Source organism: Rhinatrema bivittatum, chromosome 3 (assembly GCF_901001135.1).
Source record: "Rhinatrema bivittatum chromosome 3, aRhiBiv1.1, whole genome shotgun sequence".
NCBI lineage: Eukaryota > Metazoa > Chordata > Amphibia > Gymnophiona > Rhinatrematidae > Rhinatrema > Rhinatrema bivittatum.
Window position 1 is genome coordinate 583,700,482 of NC_042617.1, and position 17,839 is coordinate 583,718,320.

The window sequence follows — 17,839 nt, forward strand, 5'->3', positions numbered from 1 at the left end:
TTCAGACTTGTGTTACTTCCACCTCTCTCCGTCCGTTCTTTGTTCTGCAGTGTATGTTTCAGGATCACACTCTTATCTCCTGCTCTTTACAAAAGAAGAGAGGAGGGAAAACAGGAGGGAGGGAGCTGGATTAAGGAGCAGGTGATATCTCTCTCTCTCTGCACTCCCTCCCCCTCTTCTTCTCCAGGGGCTGCCTGGATGGAAAGGAGCAGGAGCAGAACGGCCCTGCCACTCTGCTTTTTAAGTCTGAAAAGAAGAGGTGGAACTGCCTAACAGGCCATAACCCCCTCAAATGAAGTCCTGCACATACGGTGAATCTTAAAATGTTCCCTTCACACCTCTATTTCTGTCACTTTTATGCTGTGTGCACCTCGCTGGCTGTCACAGTGCCTCCCTTCCATATACAGTGCCTGTTCCACTAATAAGCCATCTGATAAATACTGAAATACCAGGGTCAAAAGGTGACACGGGCTAAAAGCGAGTCCTGGCGTCCTTCAGGGCAGATTTCATTAAAGCTGAACTCTTGCACTAACACAATTTAAAAGCTGCGTATCTGATTAGATCATTTCTTTTACTTTGATTTTCTTTGTATTATATGCAAAACAAACACAGCTCTCTTCTTAACCATATATATATATATATATATATATATATATATATATATATATACCGTATTTCCACGACAATAACCCGCCCACGTATATAACCCGCCCACACACATAACCCGCAGGTTTTCAAGATTTATGAAAAAAAGTTTTAATATACCCCGCCTCCTCATATAACCCGCAATTCAAAAAAAAAATAAATTTTTAAATACCTGTCGGAGGGCCGCGTGGGTCCAGGCGGGCGGCGGGAGCCGGGTGGTCGCGTGTTAAATCTAGGCCGCGGGCGGGTGGGCGCTTGTTCCAGGCGGGGGCGGGTGGACGCGCGTTAGTTCGAGACGGCCGGCGGGTGGTCGCGTGTTAAATCTAGGCCGGGTCGCACAGGCGCGCATTCATTCACTGCCGGTGGGGGCTGCGGCAGCCCCCACCGGCAGTGAATGAATGCGCGCCGAAAGCAGCTTGTTCCAGGCGGCGGTGGCGGGTGGACGCGCGTTAGTTCGAGGCGGGTGGTCGCGTGTTAAATCTAGGCCGGGTCGCTCAAGGCAATCTAGGCCGGGTCGCTCAAGGCAGTCACATGCCGTGACGTCACGGCATGTGACTGCCTTGAGCATCGAATCGCAGGGGTCGCATTCATTCATCCAGGCGGAGGAGCCGGCTGCTTTCGCCGCTACTGCCTTGAGCGCCGAAAGCAGCCGGCAGCGGCAGCTGAAAGCAGCCGGCTCCTCCGCCTGGATGAATGAATTCATTCACTGCCGGTGGGGGCTGCCCCAGCCCCCACCGGCAGTGAATGAATGCGACCCCTGCGATTCGATGCTCAAGGCAGTCACATGCCGTGACGTCACGGCATGTGACTGCCTTGAGCGACCCGGCCTAGATTGCCTTGAGCGACCCGGCCTAGATTTAACACGCGACCACCCGCCTCGAACTAACGCGCGTCCACCCGCCACCGCCGCCTGGAACAAGCTGCTTTCGGCGCGCATTCATTCACTGCCGGTGGGGGCTGCCCCCATCGGCAGTGAATGAATGCGCGCCTGTGCGACCCGGCCTAGATTTAACACGCGACCACCCGCCGGCCGTCTCGAACTAACGCGCGTCCACCCGCCCCCGCCGCCGCCTGGAACAAGCGCCCACCCGCCTGCGGCCTAGATTTAACACGCGACCAATCAGGAAGCGGCCGGGCGCAGGGATAGGACGGACTCCTCTCAGCTGCAGCCTATTCAGAGTCGGGAAACTTTATTGGTTGTAAAATTTTTTCTGGATAACCCGCCCACGTTTATACCCCGCGGGGGGCATGCGGGGTAGGTAAAAACGCACATTACCCGCGGGTTATATGCGTGGAAATACGGTATATATAGACATTCTTTTTCTTAGGGCGCTGCATTTTGGTACATTTTAATATAAACAGAGAAAAAAGGAGCAGCCCAGTGGCTCAGTGGGGGTACTTCATGCTGGGTTTAATTCCTGGCTCAGGTTTTCTGATCCCCGGGGATGCTGTGGAGGTGGTGACCACAGACCGCGGTGGGCAGGAGGGAGTTTTAGTCGTGGTGTGGCGGATTTGCTTGCCACGATTGCAGGATACCAGAAGGAGACATGGAGCACGATGCCTGGGTAAGGATTGCCATGGTCGCAGTGACCGGACTAAAGTTAGATAAGAAGAAATATAAAATGGGGGGGGAGGGGAGGGACATCCCCAAATAGTTGAAAATTATGACTCACGGCACCAGATTCTATTCTGAGTGAGCTGGAAGCTCCAGTGAATTGCTTGGTCCTAAAGAGGTCGATATTCAAAAGCCATTTAGACGGGTAAATGAAGAGTTATCCCTCTAAATGGCAAAACGGCATTAAACTGAGTCATAAACTGTGGGCGGGCGAAAGGCGTTTCTGGGAGGAGCGCCGGAGAGCTGCCTTAAAGTTAGCCGGATATACTTATCTGGACAGCCGGGTGTATTCATTCAGCGGTGCCGCCACACCACTGAATATCCCAGGTAAGTCAGCCAGAAAGGGGTATCCAGTTAACTAGCCACTCAGCAGCTGGATGTCAGCTCCAAATATATATATATATATATATATATATAAATAAACATAAGCAGAAAAATAATATTTTGGTAGAAAAAACAGAATTGCCTTTTGAAAGTAAACTTCCAGCCAAGTAGCGTGCAGGGTTATTTATCACTGGGTTTCAGCTATCGTATTTGGTAAATGGGAGGTTAATATTAACATCGTTACACACTGATTATATAGGACTTACACACAAATCTGCAGCCATTGACAAAAATAAATGGTGCATAGAAGGGTAAATAATACATTTGTACAGCTGAATTATAGATTATATACCCAACATAACTTGGATATAAGAAGAGTCAGCTGATGTCAGGGAGAAACCGTGAGAGGCTTCTAGGAAAAGTAAAAAGTCATGGGATAGGTGGCGATGTCCTTTCGTGGATTGCAAACTGGCTAAAAGACAGGAAACAGAGAGTAGGATTAAATGGGCAATTTTCTCAGTGGAAGGGAGTGGACAGTGGAGTGCCTCAGGGATCTGTATTGGGACCCTTACTGTTCAATATATTTATAAATGATCTGGAAAGAAATACGACGAGTGAGATAATCAAATTTGCAGATGACACAAAATTGTTCAGAGAAGTTAAATCACAAGCAGATTGTGATAAATTGCAGGAAGACCTTGTGAGACTGGAAAATTGGGCATCCAAATGGCAGATGAAATTTAATGTGGATAAGTGCAAGGTGATGCATATAGGGAAAAATAACCCATGCTATAATTACACAATGTTGGGTTCCATATTAGGTGCTACAACCCAAGAAAGAGATCTAGGTGTCATAGTGGATAACACATTGAAATCGTCGGTACAGTGTGCTGCGGCAGTCAAAAAAGCAAACAATGTTGGGAATTATTAGAAAAGGAATGGTGAATAAAACGGAAAATGTCATAATGCCTCTGTATCGCTCCATGGTGAGACCGCACCTTGAATGTTCTATAAATCTCCTAGAGTGGGTAAGAAGGCCTTTCAAATTGTCTTCTAAATGTGGACAAAAAAAATGAAAGCAAAAACCTCCATGATTTATGTTTGAGATGTCGAGACTCTTCACATAGCTCTTCAGAATGGAGCCCATATGGTAGTCTGCCCTCCTGGGGCCGTCCTTTCAGAACTGGATGATGGATCCTTCCACACCAAGGCCTGATGGCGCCGTTCTTCTTTGCGTCAGTGATGTTTTTGGCCCAATGCTTCTTTATAATTTATTTATTTATTTATTTATTTATGGATTTATATACCGGGAGTTCCTGTATACAATACATATCACTCCGGTTCACAGTTAAACGGTAATAACTACTGCCGTGTGGCAGTTTACATGGAACAAATTTTTTTTTTTCATTGGAACAAATCATTGGAACAAATCAGAACTTGATATGAGAAGAATAAGCAAACCAACTAACTAGTTTCAAACTTTAAACATATAAGTAAGGTAATTTAGTCTTAGCTAAGTAGTGCAGAGAAAAAAATACATTAGAACCAATGGATCAGGGTAATTATGGGTTGTTATATCAGTTAGTTCTTAGCTCTCTGGGAATGCTTGCAGGAAGAGCCAAGTTTTTAATTTCGCCTTAAAAGTGGTGTGGCACGGCTCCAGGCGGAGGTCTGGTGGTAGGGAGTTCCAGAGGGACGGGCCCGCGGTTGATAGTGCGCGTTTTCTCAGTGAGGATTTTGCGGGCTGAGTAATCATTCTGTTTTGGTATGCACTTCTAGTCGGCTTGTCTGAAGTATGTAGTTGCAGCTTGAAGGTTAAGTTGAGTGGGGATATGTTATGAAGGGCCTTATGCATCATCATGCTGCTTTTGAACTGTATCCTGTATTTAATGGGGAGCCAGTGGAGGTGCTGGAGGATCGGGGTGATGTGGTCTCTTTTTTTGGCGTTGGTGAGAATTCTTGCTGTGGCATTCAGCACCATCTGGAGGGGTTTGGTAGAGCAGGCAGGAAGTCCCAGCAGAAGTGAGTTGCAATAGTCTAGTTTTGGGAGAATGATGGCTTGGAGTACTGTGCGGAAGTCTCTGTAACGTAGAAGTGGTTTAAGTTTCTTTAAAACTTGTAATTTAAAAAAGCATTCTTTGGTGGTGTTGTTGACGAATTTATTGAGGTTGAATCTGTCGTCTAATATCACACCCAGATCTCTGACTTGTGGTGAGGTGGTGTATCCTGAGGTGTCTGGAGAGTTGCTTGAGGTCTGTGAGGTATGTTTTTCCGGTGCTATTATCAGGATTTCTGTTTTGTTGGTGTTCAGAACCAGGTTGAGGCTGCTTAACAGCTCGTTGATGGATGAGAGGCATTTATTCCAGAAGGCCATGGTCTTGTGTAAGGTGTCGGTTATGGGGATGATAATTTGAATGTCATCCGCGTAAAGGAAATGGGTAAGCTTGAGGTTGGAGAGTAAGTGACAGAGTGGGAGAAGATAAATGTTGAAGAGGGTGGGGGAGAGTGAGGATCCCTGTGGTACTCCCATATTGGCTTGGATGGGATGGGATTCCTTGTTATTTATTTTGACTCTGTATGTTCTGTTCTCTAGGAAGGATTTAAACCAGTTGAATGCTGCTCCTGTGATGCCGATATCTGTGAGTCGTTGTAGTAAGCTAGTGTGATTCACGGTGTCGAACGCCGCTGAGAGATCCAGGAGTGCGAGAAGGCAAGGATGGCCTTTTTCAAGATTGAAGATGATGGTGTCAGCTAGAGTAGTTAATAGTGATTCGGTGTTCTTATTCTTCCGGAATCCAAATTGGTTATTGGTGAGGATATTGTTGTCATCGAGGAATTCCGAAAGTTGTCGGTTAACCACTTTCTCCATAATTTTGGCTAACATAGGAAGGTTTGCAATAGGTCTGTAGTTAGCAGGATCTGTTGTGGGAAGGTTGGGTTTTTTGAGGAGAGGTTTGAGCCTTGCAGACTTGAGTTGATTGGGAACTTGGCCTTGGGCGAGAGAGCAGTTAATGATATCTGTGAGTGGCTTGGCTACGATGTCAGGGATGGAGCTCAGGAGGTTTGATGGGATATGGTCCAAGGGGTGAGAAGATGGTTTTATCTTCTTAAGAATGTTTGCTATTTCCATGGTGGACGTGGGTTCGAGGGATGTGAGCTCTGGTGTGTGAGTGTTGGGTTGAAGAGCGGATGCTGTAGATGCTTGAGAGCTATGGAAGCTGGTGACGTTAGTGTGCGGGGGTGTCCCTTTGAGAGGGATTGTGGAGGAGTTTTTTATTTTCCTTTTATGGTTGGCATAATCTGAAGAGGAATTCTTTTGACTTCCTCTATAGGTTCTTGGCCGGCCCCTGTCACATGGTAGGAGCACTGGATGGCCAGTGCTCCTACCATGTGACAGGGGCCGGCCAATGGCATGGATACCCTGTCACATGGTAAGGGCAAAGGGCCATCGGCGCCATTTTTATTAGTGGCAGTCGATGGCCTGAGAGTGGGAGATCGCTCCCCGCGCCCCCACTGGACCATCAGGTAATTTTAAAACGTTTTGGGGGGGGGGTTCGGGAGGGTGGGGGAAGCTAAGGGGTCGATTTTTAAAGGGGCCGGCCAATGGCATGGATACCCTGTCACATGGTAAGGGCAAAGGGCCATCGGCGCCATTTTTATTAGTGGCATCAAAATGGCGCCAATGGCCCGAGAGCGGGAGATCAGTCCTGGGGCTTCCACTAGACCACCAGGTACTCATAAAACGTTTTGGGGGGGTTCGGGAGGGTGGGGGAAGGTAAGGGTTTAGTTTTAAAGGGCCGGGGTGGGTTTAGGGGTTGTTTTGGTGTGCCGGTTTTCCCCCCCACCTCCCCCAAATCCCCAATTTACGATTTTTCACGATAAATCGGGGGAATTTCTATTGTATTGCGCACTCTAACGATTTTTGATGATTTAAAAAATATCGGACGATTTTTTAAATAGTCAAAAAACGATTCACATCCCTAATAATTACACAATGTTGGGTTCCATATTAGGTGCTACAACCCAAGAAAGAGATCTAGGCATCATAGTGGATAACACACTGAAATCGTCAGTACAGTGTGCTGCGGCAGTCAAAAAAGCAAACAAAATGTATCGCTCCATGGTGAGACCGCAACTTGAATACTGTGTACAATTCTGGTCGCCACATCTCAAAAAAGATATAATTGCGATGGAGACGGTACAGAGAAGGGCTATCAAAATGATAAGGGGAATGGAACAGCTCCCCTATGAGGAAAGACTAAAGAGGTTAGAACTTTTCAGCTTGGAGAAGAGACGGCTGAGGGGGGACATGATAGAGGTGTTTAAAATCATGAGAGGTCTAGAACGGGTAGATGTGAATAGGTTATTTACTCTTTCGGATAATAGAAAGACTAGGGGGCACTCCATGAAGTTAGCATGGGGCACATTTAAAACTAATCGGAGAAAGTTCTTTTTTACTCAAAGCACAATTAAACTTTGGAATTTGTTGCCAGAGGATGTGGTTAGTGCAGTTAGTAAGGCTGTGTTTAAAAAAGGATTGGATAAGTTCTTGGAGGAGAAGTCCATTACCTGCTATTAAGTTCACCTAGAGAATAGCCACTGCCATTAGCAATGGTAACATGAAATAGACTTAGTTTTTGGGTACTTGCCAGGTACTTATGGCCTGGATTGGCCACTGTTGGAAACAGGATGCTGGGCTTGATGGACCCTTGGTCTGACCCAGTATGGCATATTCTTATGTTCTTATGTGTGCAAGAGAGAGACAGAGAGAGGGAGCCTATATGAGGGGCTGAATGAGAGAGAACAAACTCTGGGAGTGGAGGGCTAGGGGGTGGAAATAGAGTGGAAGAGGTTGAGCATAGAGGGGACTGGGAGAGATAGTGGAGTTGGGACCTGTGAGGGCAGAGTGAAAGGGGTCATGCCAGGGGACTAAGGAGGGAGGCAGAAGTGGCACGTACAATATACTTTTAGGAGAATTAAAACATTTAAAACTCTGCATCTTTGAGTAATAACTTTTCTGCATTACATTTTAAATTAATTATTTTGATGAATGTAAAGTATGTAGAATTTTACATTTTTGTGCATAGGATTGCCCCAGTAGTAAAATGTGTGAGATTCTGGAAGAGAAGAAAGAGGAAGCATAGGCTGAGATTTTACTGAAGACAAATCAGACTCAGGAACCAAAATAATGGAAGAAACTCTAGAAGCAGACGCAGAGCTGTGTGTCTGTACTGAGATGTGTCAAGGTGCATGAGTGTCGAAGGTCAAGAACTGGATGATGGATCCTTCCACACCAAGGCCTGATGGCGCCGTTCTTCTTTGCGTCAATGATGTTTCTGGCCCAATGCTTCTTTATAATCAGCATTGTGGAGGAGTATTTTATTTTCCTTTTATGGTTGGCATAATCTGAAGAGGAATTCTTTTGTCTACCTCTATAGGTTCTTGTCTTTTTTTTTATTTTCACTACTCCTTTAACTCCATATTTCTGAAAGGACGGCCCCAGGAGGGCAAACTACCATATGGGCCCCATTCTGAAGAGCTATGTGAAGAGTCTCGACATCTCAAACATAAATCATGGAGGTTTTTGCTTGCCATTGTTTTTGTCCACATTTAGAAGACAATGTGAAAGGCCTTCTTACCCACTCTAGGAGATTTATAGAACGTGTTGAGGAAAATAGAAACAAGAGAAATAAGGAGAACAAAACTACAAGAGGTCATTTTCAAAGGAGTTACGCACGTAAATGTAATATAATACCATAGCAATTTTCAAAAGCCACTTACTAGAGTAAAGTGAATTTACACGTGTAAAACCCAAATTTGAGCATGAAAATGCTTTTTAAAGTCAGGCCCAAAGGAAAGAAAAAAAACAAAACAAGAAAAGCTGTTTAAAAGAGTTTTTTCTTTGTATCTCAAGATAGTAAGTAAATAATATTTAGAAAAGTTTTTACTAAACTGATACAGAAATAATAACTAAAATGTTGAAACCCCATACCAGGAGGAATTCCTTGCTTACCTTTTAACAAATGAGTTCAAAGTGCCGTCTGACCTTAACGGTAAGTTCCTGGCACAAAGCACTAGGAGATTAAGCTGACCCATCACCACCACTTTGTCCTCCATTCCTGGAATAAAAGTATTTTGTTATTTTAAGTCAATTATTCATTTGGATTAAAATGAAAGTTCTTTGTTATACCTAAAAGAAGGATAAATTGCTTGGATACTTTAGACTAAAGGAAATAAGTTATAGATAAAGTATCTCAGAAGATTTAAAAGCTAGGGAGTCTAACTTAGATCCAAGTTCCGTGGGTCATTAACCACCCAATTTTAAGACAATAGATTGTACCGAGTGGAGGAGTCGCCTAGTGGTTAGGGCAATGAGCTATAAGCCAGGGAAACCTGTGTCCAAATCCCACTGCTGCTCCTTATGACCTTGCACAATCACTTTACTCTCCATTGCCTCAGGAACAAAATTAGATTGTAAACCCTGTGGGGATAGGGAGATACCTAAACAAAATCTGCTTTGATGTACACTCTGAAGTGCCCAAAAAATGGAATATAAATAGTGTGCATTTTAGGTACATGTGCACCTGGTCAGAGTCTGACAAATGCACGAGCTGCCTCCGCTAGGGTGAGTGGATCTTTTCAGTAGGTGAAGTAGCCACGTCTTTCACCCTAATCTCCAGCCCCAGGAGGAGGAGGCTGGGCCTTCATCCCCAGTCCAGGGCCTCTTACTGTGCTCAGGAGGACAGAAAGAGAACTACAACAGGTAGGGAGGGAGAGAAGGAAAATAAGGGAGGAGGAGAAAGGGGAATTAAGGGGGAGGAAAGAGAGAGGACTGAAAGTGATTGAGGAGCAGGGGGAGTGGAGAAGGAAAGACAGAGAGATGCATATGGAGTAGGTGATGTGCACTCGCCAGGAAAGAAATGCACTCATTATGTGCTCCCACTTCCTTTCCCACTCCCTTGAAGCAGCTTTTGTGAAAAGTGCGAACAATCTGTTTTCATAAATTCAAATTCAAATTGAGAATGTGTGAGTGGAGAGGGGATGGGACTGGAGGGGTTAGTGTGCGAGGGATAAGTCTGGCTTGGTGCAGTTTCCATTTTGGATTTTGTCTGCACGTTTCTATTTGTACTTTATGGTCTCTTTATTGTGTATTTAGTGAGGGTCTGTCTGTATTCTGCATTTGTGACTGAGGTGAGGTATTTTGCTGGCATGCAGTTTCTGTGTAGGGATCTATAGCAGCCCGGCTTGTTTTGCTTTCCTAATAGGAGGTACATTGGTGTTTTAAGGCCTGGAGTAATATTTACAGTGTTGCATCTTCATGGGTAGGATTTTTGCTGTTTGAATGCTGTTGTTTGGTATTGGAGGATTGGTATATGGTAATTTATTTATTTATTTAAGGTCTCTTTTATACCGACATCCGTTGACACATCGCATCGGTTTACAAAAAACAAAAACATTTGGGCGGAGCCCTTACATATAACAGCGGAACAAGATTAACTTTTGGGTGGGGAATTGGGCGGGGAATTGTAGTTCACTTTACTCATCCCAAACCCAACACACTTTACAATAGGTCTGATACCATTTGGCTTCCAAGCATCTTTTGCAGGGTTTCCTCATTGGCACCACTGCATATTTATGTTTGCTGTAAGTGACAATTTAACCTCAGAAGATTGTACTTTGAATGTCCTTTTTCACGTAAAATCTGTTATTATAAATGCAGAGTTATTAATTGCGTCTGCTGACAGGGGGGACCCCCCAAGTCTGTAAGATTCTCCTAGGGTACCTTATACCCTTGCATCAACCCTGAGAGAGTTCACTACACACAAACCCTCACCATTCACTCATCTCCCAGTTCCCCAGGGAGCAAATACCGGGGCGACATATCGAGGTGAGCTTGGATGTTCTTTTGCAAGCGGGCAAGTCATGCCCAAACAATTAGGACGGTTTCTGTATCTTTAGACCGCATTTTCGTGGTTTCTGGTACGCAATGATCTTCTCTCTCCATACATACAACAGGGTACTCACCTAATGCTTACACTTCTATTAATAATGCTGTTTTTCACAAGGGAAGGCAGAAAGAAGACCCTAGCGTCACATATTTTATTGGTAGGTCTGGGAATGAATAATTCTAATCTATTGATTTATGCAAAGAATGTAGGTAAGAAAGAATGACTTAACTGTATACGTAAAGTAAGAATCTGGCAGTGGGGGCGGAGCTTGGCTGCCGCCACACCCCCCCCCCCCCTTCCCCCGGAACCCAAAAGGTGTTCCACTGCTCCTGCTTGTACACATCTCGTAGCATTTTGGATTGAAGATTATGTTGGAGTTATTCTGATCATTCAGGGCACATTAAGATCTTTGAGTATTTTGCAGTATCCTGGAGACTCCTGGCTTCAATATTTTGCAGATCTTTTTGATTTCAACTGTGACAATCCTATAAATACTGGAAGCTGTTTCCTGGAGCATCACAGTCATTAATTCACCTGGATCAGTGGTCCCCAACCCTGTCCTGGGGGCCCCCCCAGCCAGTCGGGTTTTCAGGATATCCACAATGAATATGCACTGCCTCCACTGCATGCACATTTTCTCTCATGCATAATTCATTGTGGATATCCTGAAAACCCGACTGGCTGGTGGGCCCTCAGGACAGGTTTGGGGACCACTGATCTGGATGATCCCTGCAGATGTGGTTTGGGATGTATTACAGCATTTTATTTAAGTCACTCGGTTCTTTTCATAGCCTGGAGTCGGGGCTCACTGAGGATCAGTGAAAATTATTACCCCCTGCTGGTTTGGGGGGATTTTTTTACCTGAGTTTTTTTATTTTTGTCTATATGGTGTATGTATTTTGTATCTTTCGGGCTGGCACTGTCAGTCGATGTCACCCACTTGGTTAGTTGTTTGTCCTGCATATTCACTGAAAAGGTGGGTTTTTTTTGTCATTTGGTGTATTTTTTGTATGTATTTGTATGTAATCCACTTAGCTTGTTTTTTGTTATAGGCAGAATATAAATATTTATAATAATATAAACCTATATAGATATACAAATATATTGTAATGCTAGTTAGGAATTGATTTTTTAATTACTTTGAGATTTTATTAAATAATAAGGTTTTTTTTTCTGAATTAACATTATTGGATTAGTCAAAATTGTTTATTGTGCTACCTCATTATATATTGTTTGTTAGTACTATCAGTGGATAGCCAATTTTTTTTGTATCTTGATAAGGTCCATTTTATGTTGCCATTTAAAAATCCATTAAGCTCAGCATCCTGTCTCTGACAGTGGCCAAGCTGGGTCTTTAGGAAGAACCTGCTAGATCCTAAAGAGAACAGCCATTCCTTCCTGCTCAGTCCCATAGATAAGAAGTGGCTTTCCCAAGACTACCTGACTAATAATAGTTTATGGATTTTTTCCTCTAAAATCTTGTCCAAATCCCTTTTAAACCCAGTTATGCTAGATGCCTTGAACATTTCCTTCATCAACAAATCTCGCAGTTTGATTGTGAGTTAAGTGAAAAACTATGTTCACTAATTTGCTTTAAATATGATAATTGTTAGTTTTGTGGTTTGTCCCCTAGTCTTAATACTATTCAAAAGAGTAAATAACCATTCCCTATTTATTTGTTCCACCCAAATCATGATTTTATAAACCTCTCATATCCCCTCTCAGTTGTCTCTTCTCCAAGCTGAAAAGCCCTAACCTGTTTAGTCATTCTTCATAAGGGACCAGTCCATTTTCTTCATTTTATTTATTTTATTTATTTAAGGCTTTTATATACCGACTTTCTTGATACAGATCAAATCAACTCGGTTTACATCGAACTAAGCAGAATTATAACCAACATTTCAACAAGTGACATTTTGAAAGAGCATGAAAGTTACATTATAACAAGGTTGCCTTAACTGGGAGAAGGAAAAAAAAGAGGGGGGAGAACGAAAGATAAATTACTATATACAATAAATTACTATATACAATGGAGTATGGGAGGGAGGCAGGGGCCTCATGATGACTTGTAGGCAAGATCAACGTTTGTTAATTTACATAAGCGATATGATAATTCTATAATTCTATTTACATAAGCGATATGTTTATTTACATAAATGATATGATAATTTTAAATCAGGCTGTTGGACAAGTGGCTGGGAAGGCTCGGCAGAACAGCCATGTCTTTAGTTTCTTTTTGAAAGTTAGTAGGCAGGATTCCTGCCTGAGGTCCGGAGGTATGGCGTTCCAGATGGCAGGTCCTGTGATAGAGCATGTCCTGTCTCTGATGTTAGAGTGGTGAACAATTTTGATTGAGGGAACATGTAGGGATCCCTTGTAGGCATCTCTTAAGGGTCTGGTCGTCGAGTGTAATTTGAGAGGGTGTGAAAGATCTAATGGAGTCTGATGGTGAATATTTTTGTGGATAATTGTCAGTGATTTATGAAGGATCCTGAAGTTTACTGGGAGCCAGTGAAGATCTTTTAGGACGGGGGAGATATGCGCTCTCCGATTAGTATTTGTTAAAATTCTCGCCGCTGCATTTTGGAGCAACTGGAGAGGTTTTAAAGTAGAAGTCAGTAGACCATGCAAGATGGAGTTGCAGTAGTCTATCTTGGAGAAAAGAATGGCTTGAAGGACAGATCTGAAATCGTAATGGAATAGGAGCGGTTTGAGATTTTTGAGTATTGAAGCTTGTAGAAGCACTCCCTTGTTGTATGTTTTATGAACTGTTTTAAATTCAAATGACTATCTATTATAACTCCAAGATCTCGGGCGTGGGATATTTGTATGTTAGGATGCAGCTGGTTATGAAAGGGACTGCCTTCTGGGGTGATTAGCATTAGTTCAGTCTTGGAAGTGTTGAGCACCAGGTTAATGCTTGAAAGGTGGTGGTTGGTCGTTTGTAAATGGGAGTTCCATAGTTTGAGTGTAGAGTCCAGTGACCTGGATATGGGGATTAAAATTTGTACATCGTCGGCATATATATAGAACTTAAGTTTTAGATTTGAGAGGACGTGGCAGAGAGGGAGTATGTAGATGTTAAACAGTGTGGGCGATAAGGTAACTTTGCCTTCCTTATGTTAAGTTCACTCAAAGTTAACTTCTTGTTATATTTAACCTCTCCTTCTATGCTGTTCTTGTTATCCCCCTCTCAGTTCATCTTATTATTATTATTTATTATTTTTAACTTTTATATACCGACATTCTTGCATTAAATGCAAATCATGCCGGTTTACAGTGAAACAGAAAAAGCAGGAAAAAATTCCTTAGTCGAATACAATGAAATAGCTTAGTTAACAAAGGAAACATAAATATAAATTTTTACATATACACAAAGGTTTGCACGAAGGGGTGCACAAAGGGGAGAGCCCCTTTGTCGCATGACGCCTGGTGTTGAGGCTGTCTTAACTGTCCGATGTTAAAATGTAATTTCCGCCTTGTTGTTCAAATGTGAACCGGTATGATGTCCCCACTAATACCGGTATATAAAAGCCATTAAATAAATAAATAAATAAATAAACAAATAAACAAACAAATAAATAAATAAATCATTGAATGTCGTCTGCATATATGTAGTGTATGATTCCAAGTCCTGCGAGCAGATGACATAGTGGGAGAAGGTAGATATTAAAAAGTGTTGCAGAGAGTGTTGCGGACAGGGCTAATCCCTGTGGAACTCCTGTTTGCAACTTTACTTTTTCTGATACAGAGTTTTTGATTTGAACTTGGAAAAATCTATTATTTAAATATGATTTGAACCAGGTTATTGTGTTGTTTATGAGTTCTATTTCTTTTAGTCTGTTGATTAGTATTTCATGGTTGACCGTGTCGAAAGCTGCAGAAAGATCTAATAGAGCCAGGATGTAATGTGTTCCTGTGTCAAAACCTCTTAGGATGTTGTCAGATAGTGCTAGTAGTAGTGTTTCAGTGCTATAGTGTTTGCGAAATCCATGTTGAGCAGGGTATAATATACTATTTCTTTCCAGATGATCTGAAAGTTGTTTTTGGACTGTTTTTTCTATTAATTTAGCTATGAGAGGTAAGTTTGAGACTGGTCTATAGTTGCTCAAGTTTAGGGGGTCGAGATTCTTTTTCTTGATGATCGGTTTGATGATGGCCCCTTTTAGGCAGTCGGGCATTGATCCTTCTTCTAGGGAGAGGTTAATGATTTTTTCTAGAGTTGGTGCTGCTACATTGGCTAATTTTTTTAGTTCAATAATGGGAATGGTGTCAATTGAGTGGGGGGCAGGATTCAGCTTTTTTATCATATTTTCGACTTCAATAGTTGATATCTCGTCAAACGTTGACCATTGTTCGACGTCCCTTGTCTGCATCTTGATATCTTGCTTAGTGGTATTCAGGAGCTTTGTTCTTAGATTTTCAATTTTATTTTTGAAGAATAGTGCTACTTCGTTGCAGCAATTTTCTTGTAAGTGTTGTGGCCTATGGGCCTTCTTGCTCCTTGCCTTGCCTTGTGGCCTATGGGCTTTCTTGCTCCTTGTACCTTGTCTTGTGGTCTATTCAGGCCTTGCCTTGTGGCTTTTGGGCCTTCCTACTACTAGTATCTTACACTGTGGCCTACTCTTGGCTTACCTTACCTTGTGGCCTATCTAGGCCATTCCTTGCTTCAACTCTGTGGGCCTATACTAGGCCTTACCTCATCTTGTGGCCTCCAGGCCTCTCTTTGTATCTAGGGGCTTACGGACCTTTAGCCTTGTTGCCTTCTGGCTTCTTTGTTCTCTGTTCTGTGTTACACTTATCTGCCTTGTCTAAGTCCTGCCCTAGTCTGTCTTGTTTGGATCTTGTCCTTGTCTGGTCTTGTCTTGCCTTATCTAGTCATGTTGATTCCAGTATACTGCCCTCAGCTCCTTCCCTGTCTCTCTCTCTCTGTTCCTGCCCTGTACCTTGCCCTGTTTGTGTCTCTCCCTGGCTGTGCTCACTACTTTGCCTTGTCTCTGTTCTTTGAAGCCCAGTCCTTGTTCTGTGCCCAGCTCCAATGACCAGTCTAACTCTGTGCCAAGCCTTGCTCTAGCCTTACCAGCCTGTCCAAGCCTTGCTCCTGTAATTCTGACTCATTATATTACCACCACAGCCAAGACCTACTGGCCCCCAGAACCCAAGGGCTCAACCTGCGGGAGAGGGGGATAGCTAGGGAGAAGGCCATAAGAACATGTCAGACCAAGGGTCCATCAAGCCCAGCATCCTGTTTCCAACAGCGGCCAATCCAGGCCATAAGAACCTGGCAAGTACCCAAAAACTAAGTCTATTCCATGCTACAGTTGCTAGTAATAGCAGTGGCTATTTTCTAAGTCAACTTAATTAATAGCAGGTAATGGACTTCTCCTCCAAGAACTTATCCAATCCTTTTTTGAACACAGCTATATTAACTGCACTAACCACATCCCGTGGCAACAAATTCCAGAGTTTAATTGTGCATTGAGTGAAAAAGAACTTTCTCCGATTCGTTTTAAATGTGCTACTTGCTAACTTCATGGAATGCCCCCTAGTCTTTCTATTATCCGAAAGAGTAAATAACTGATTCACATTTACCTGTTCTAGACCTCTCATGATTTTAAACACCTCTATCATATCCCCCCTCAGCCGTCTCTTCTCCAAGCTGAAAAGTTCTAACCTCTTTAGTCTTTCTTAATTGACATGTTGCTGTATCATGGTCCTTGATGGCTTGGAATCTAAAGCACACCCTAACATATACTACCCAGACACTGAGGCTACCTCTGAGCCCCTATCACTGGCTAGGCATCATGTTGTAAAAGATTGCATACAAAAGCTTATATATCTCTGGGAACCTATCTATGGCCTTGCCACCCCCTATAGCACATGGGTGTCCCACCACTAGAAGCACTTCCCATTGTCTCCATCTTTCCCAGATGCTATACATCACACCCTGGAGCATACCAGCTGATGACTTGACACACACGTTTTGCTCTGTTCACAGAAGATACCAACTCCGAGGAAGAAGGCATGCACCCCCTCCAGCTGATGCAGAAGCTGAGCCCGCTGTAGGGGAGCAGAAACCATCACCATAACAACCACCCCGATGGACCTTGAAGAAGCAGAGTAGCCACTCCTCCCTCCCCCCCCCCCCCCCACAAGAGAACCCGAGCCTATACAGCCACCTAACCCAGTAGAGCCTCCTCCCTGTTCTGTCCCGGGATCTCTGGATGCAGATCCTGAGGCTACCCAGCTATTGTTGGGCAAGGAAGGCAACTATAGCTTTCTGGAGATCTTCCTCTTGAATCTGAACTGCACTCCTTGTCTGAGGGACAAGAATATAAACATTATTTTAATATTTATATTCTGTGTATGTGTGTGTCATTTTATTATGCATGACAAGGTCCATGTCCATTCAGTGGCTGGAGCACCTGCTCCTAGCCCAGCAACTATTGGCCAGGCAGAGCAGAGGTGGTGGAGTACCTCACCCAGCCTCAAGTGGGCTTCACAGCTGCTCTTGAGCTGATCAGCCCCTGTCCCCTAGGACAATCAGGACCTTTTCTCCCAAGATTCCTGGGCCCTTTTATTTGATTTAAATAGTTTACTCCCTAGTTTTTCCTACTCCCTTCTCCCTTTATATTTTATTATTTGGAAATAGTGTTAAAGTGTTAAATATTTTTATAAACATTATTTTAATATTTATATTCTGTGTGTGTGTGTGTGATTTTATTATGCATGTCAAAGTCCATGTCCACTCAAATTTAAGCCCCTTTCAGGACAGCCTACTGCAATCACTATCTCACCCACACACTGCCGTGCATCTCTGTCCTGTAATCTCCATCCTTCACATATCTACCCTTACAGCTATCACTGTGTAACTCCTGGTTATTAGGGTATATGTTTCATACTTTGCTCCCCTGAATGACCTTGCTCTAATGGCACAACACGTCTGAGCTGTAAGTCAATATTTACATCTTACCTCCTAAAGTGCCTGAGTGAGTGCAGCCAAGCCATAAACCCAGGTATAGTCTATAGAGGGAAACATCTCGTATGCTTCCCCACTATTAAAAGCACTACACAGGAAGAGAAGGGCACTTTCAACAATAGCACAGCTTCCAGTAGAGAAAGGGCGTCATATAAATATGAAGATAGAGACTCCATTCAACTGATAATCATTCACCTTTATCTCCCAAAAGCTGGTGATGTCAATGAAAGTGAAAGGTAACACAATCGCTCTTATCCTACAGAAATGGCCTATCTGGAGTAATACAGGAGTCCGATTTAACTAATGCGCTTAGCTTCACCTTCGCCC

The 17,839-nt window shown here is 43.4% G+C and overlaps 1 protein-coding gene across 3 annotated transcripts in view; it reads right to left on the bottom strand.

Annotated features, from left to right (window-relative positions):
* The window catches only part of SYTL3 (synaptotagmin like 3), a 174,487-nt gene that overhangs the window by 6,959 nt on the left and 149,689 nt on the right, over positions 1 to 17,839 (bottom strand). For all 3 annotated transcript variants that reach the window (XM_029596641.1, XM_029596640.1, XM_029596639.1), the window contains one exon: positions 8,598 to 8,703. In XM_029596641.1, the coding sequence (XP_029452501.1) occupies positions 8,598 to 8,703 (106 nt within the window). The remainder of the gene's footprint in view (positions 1 to 8,597; positions 8,704 to 17,839) is intronic.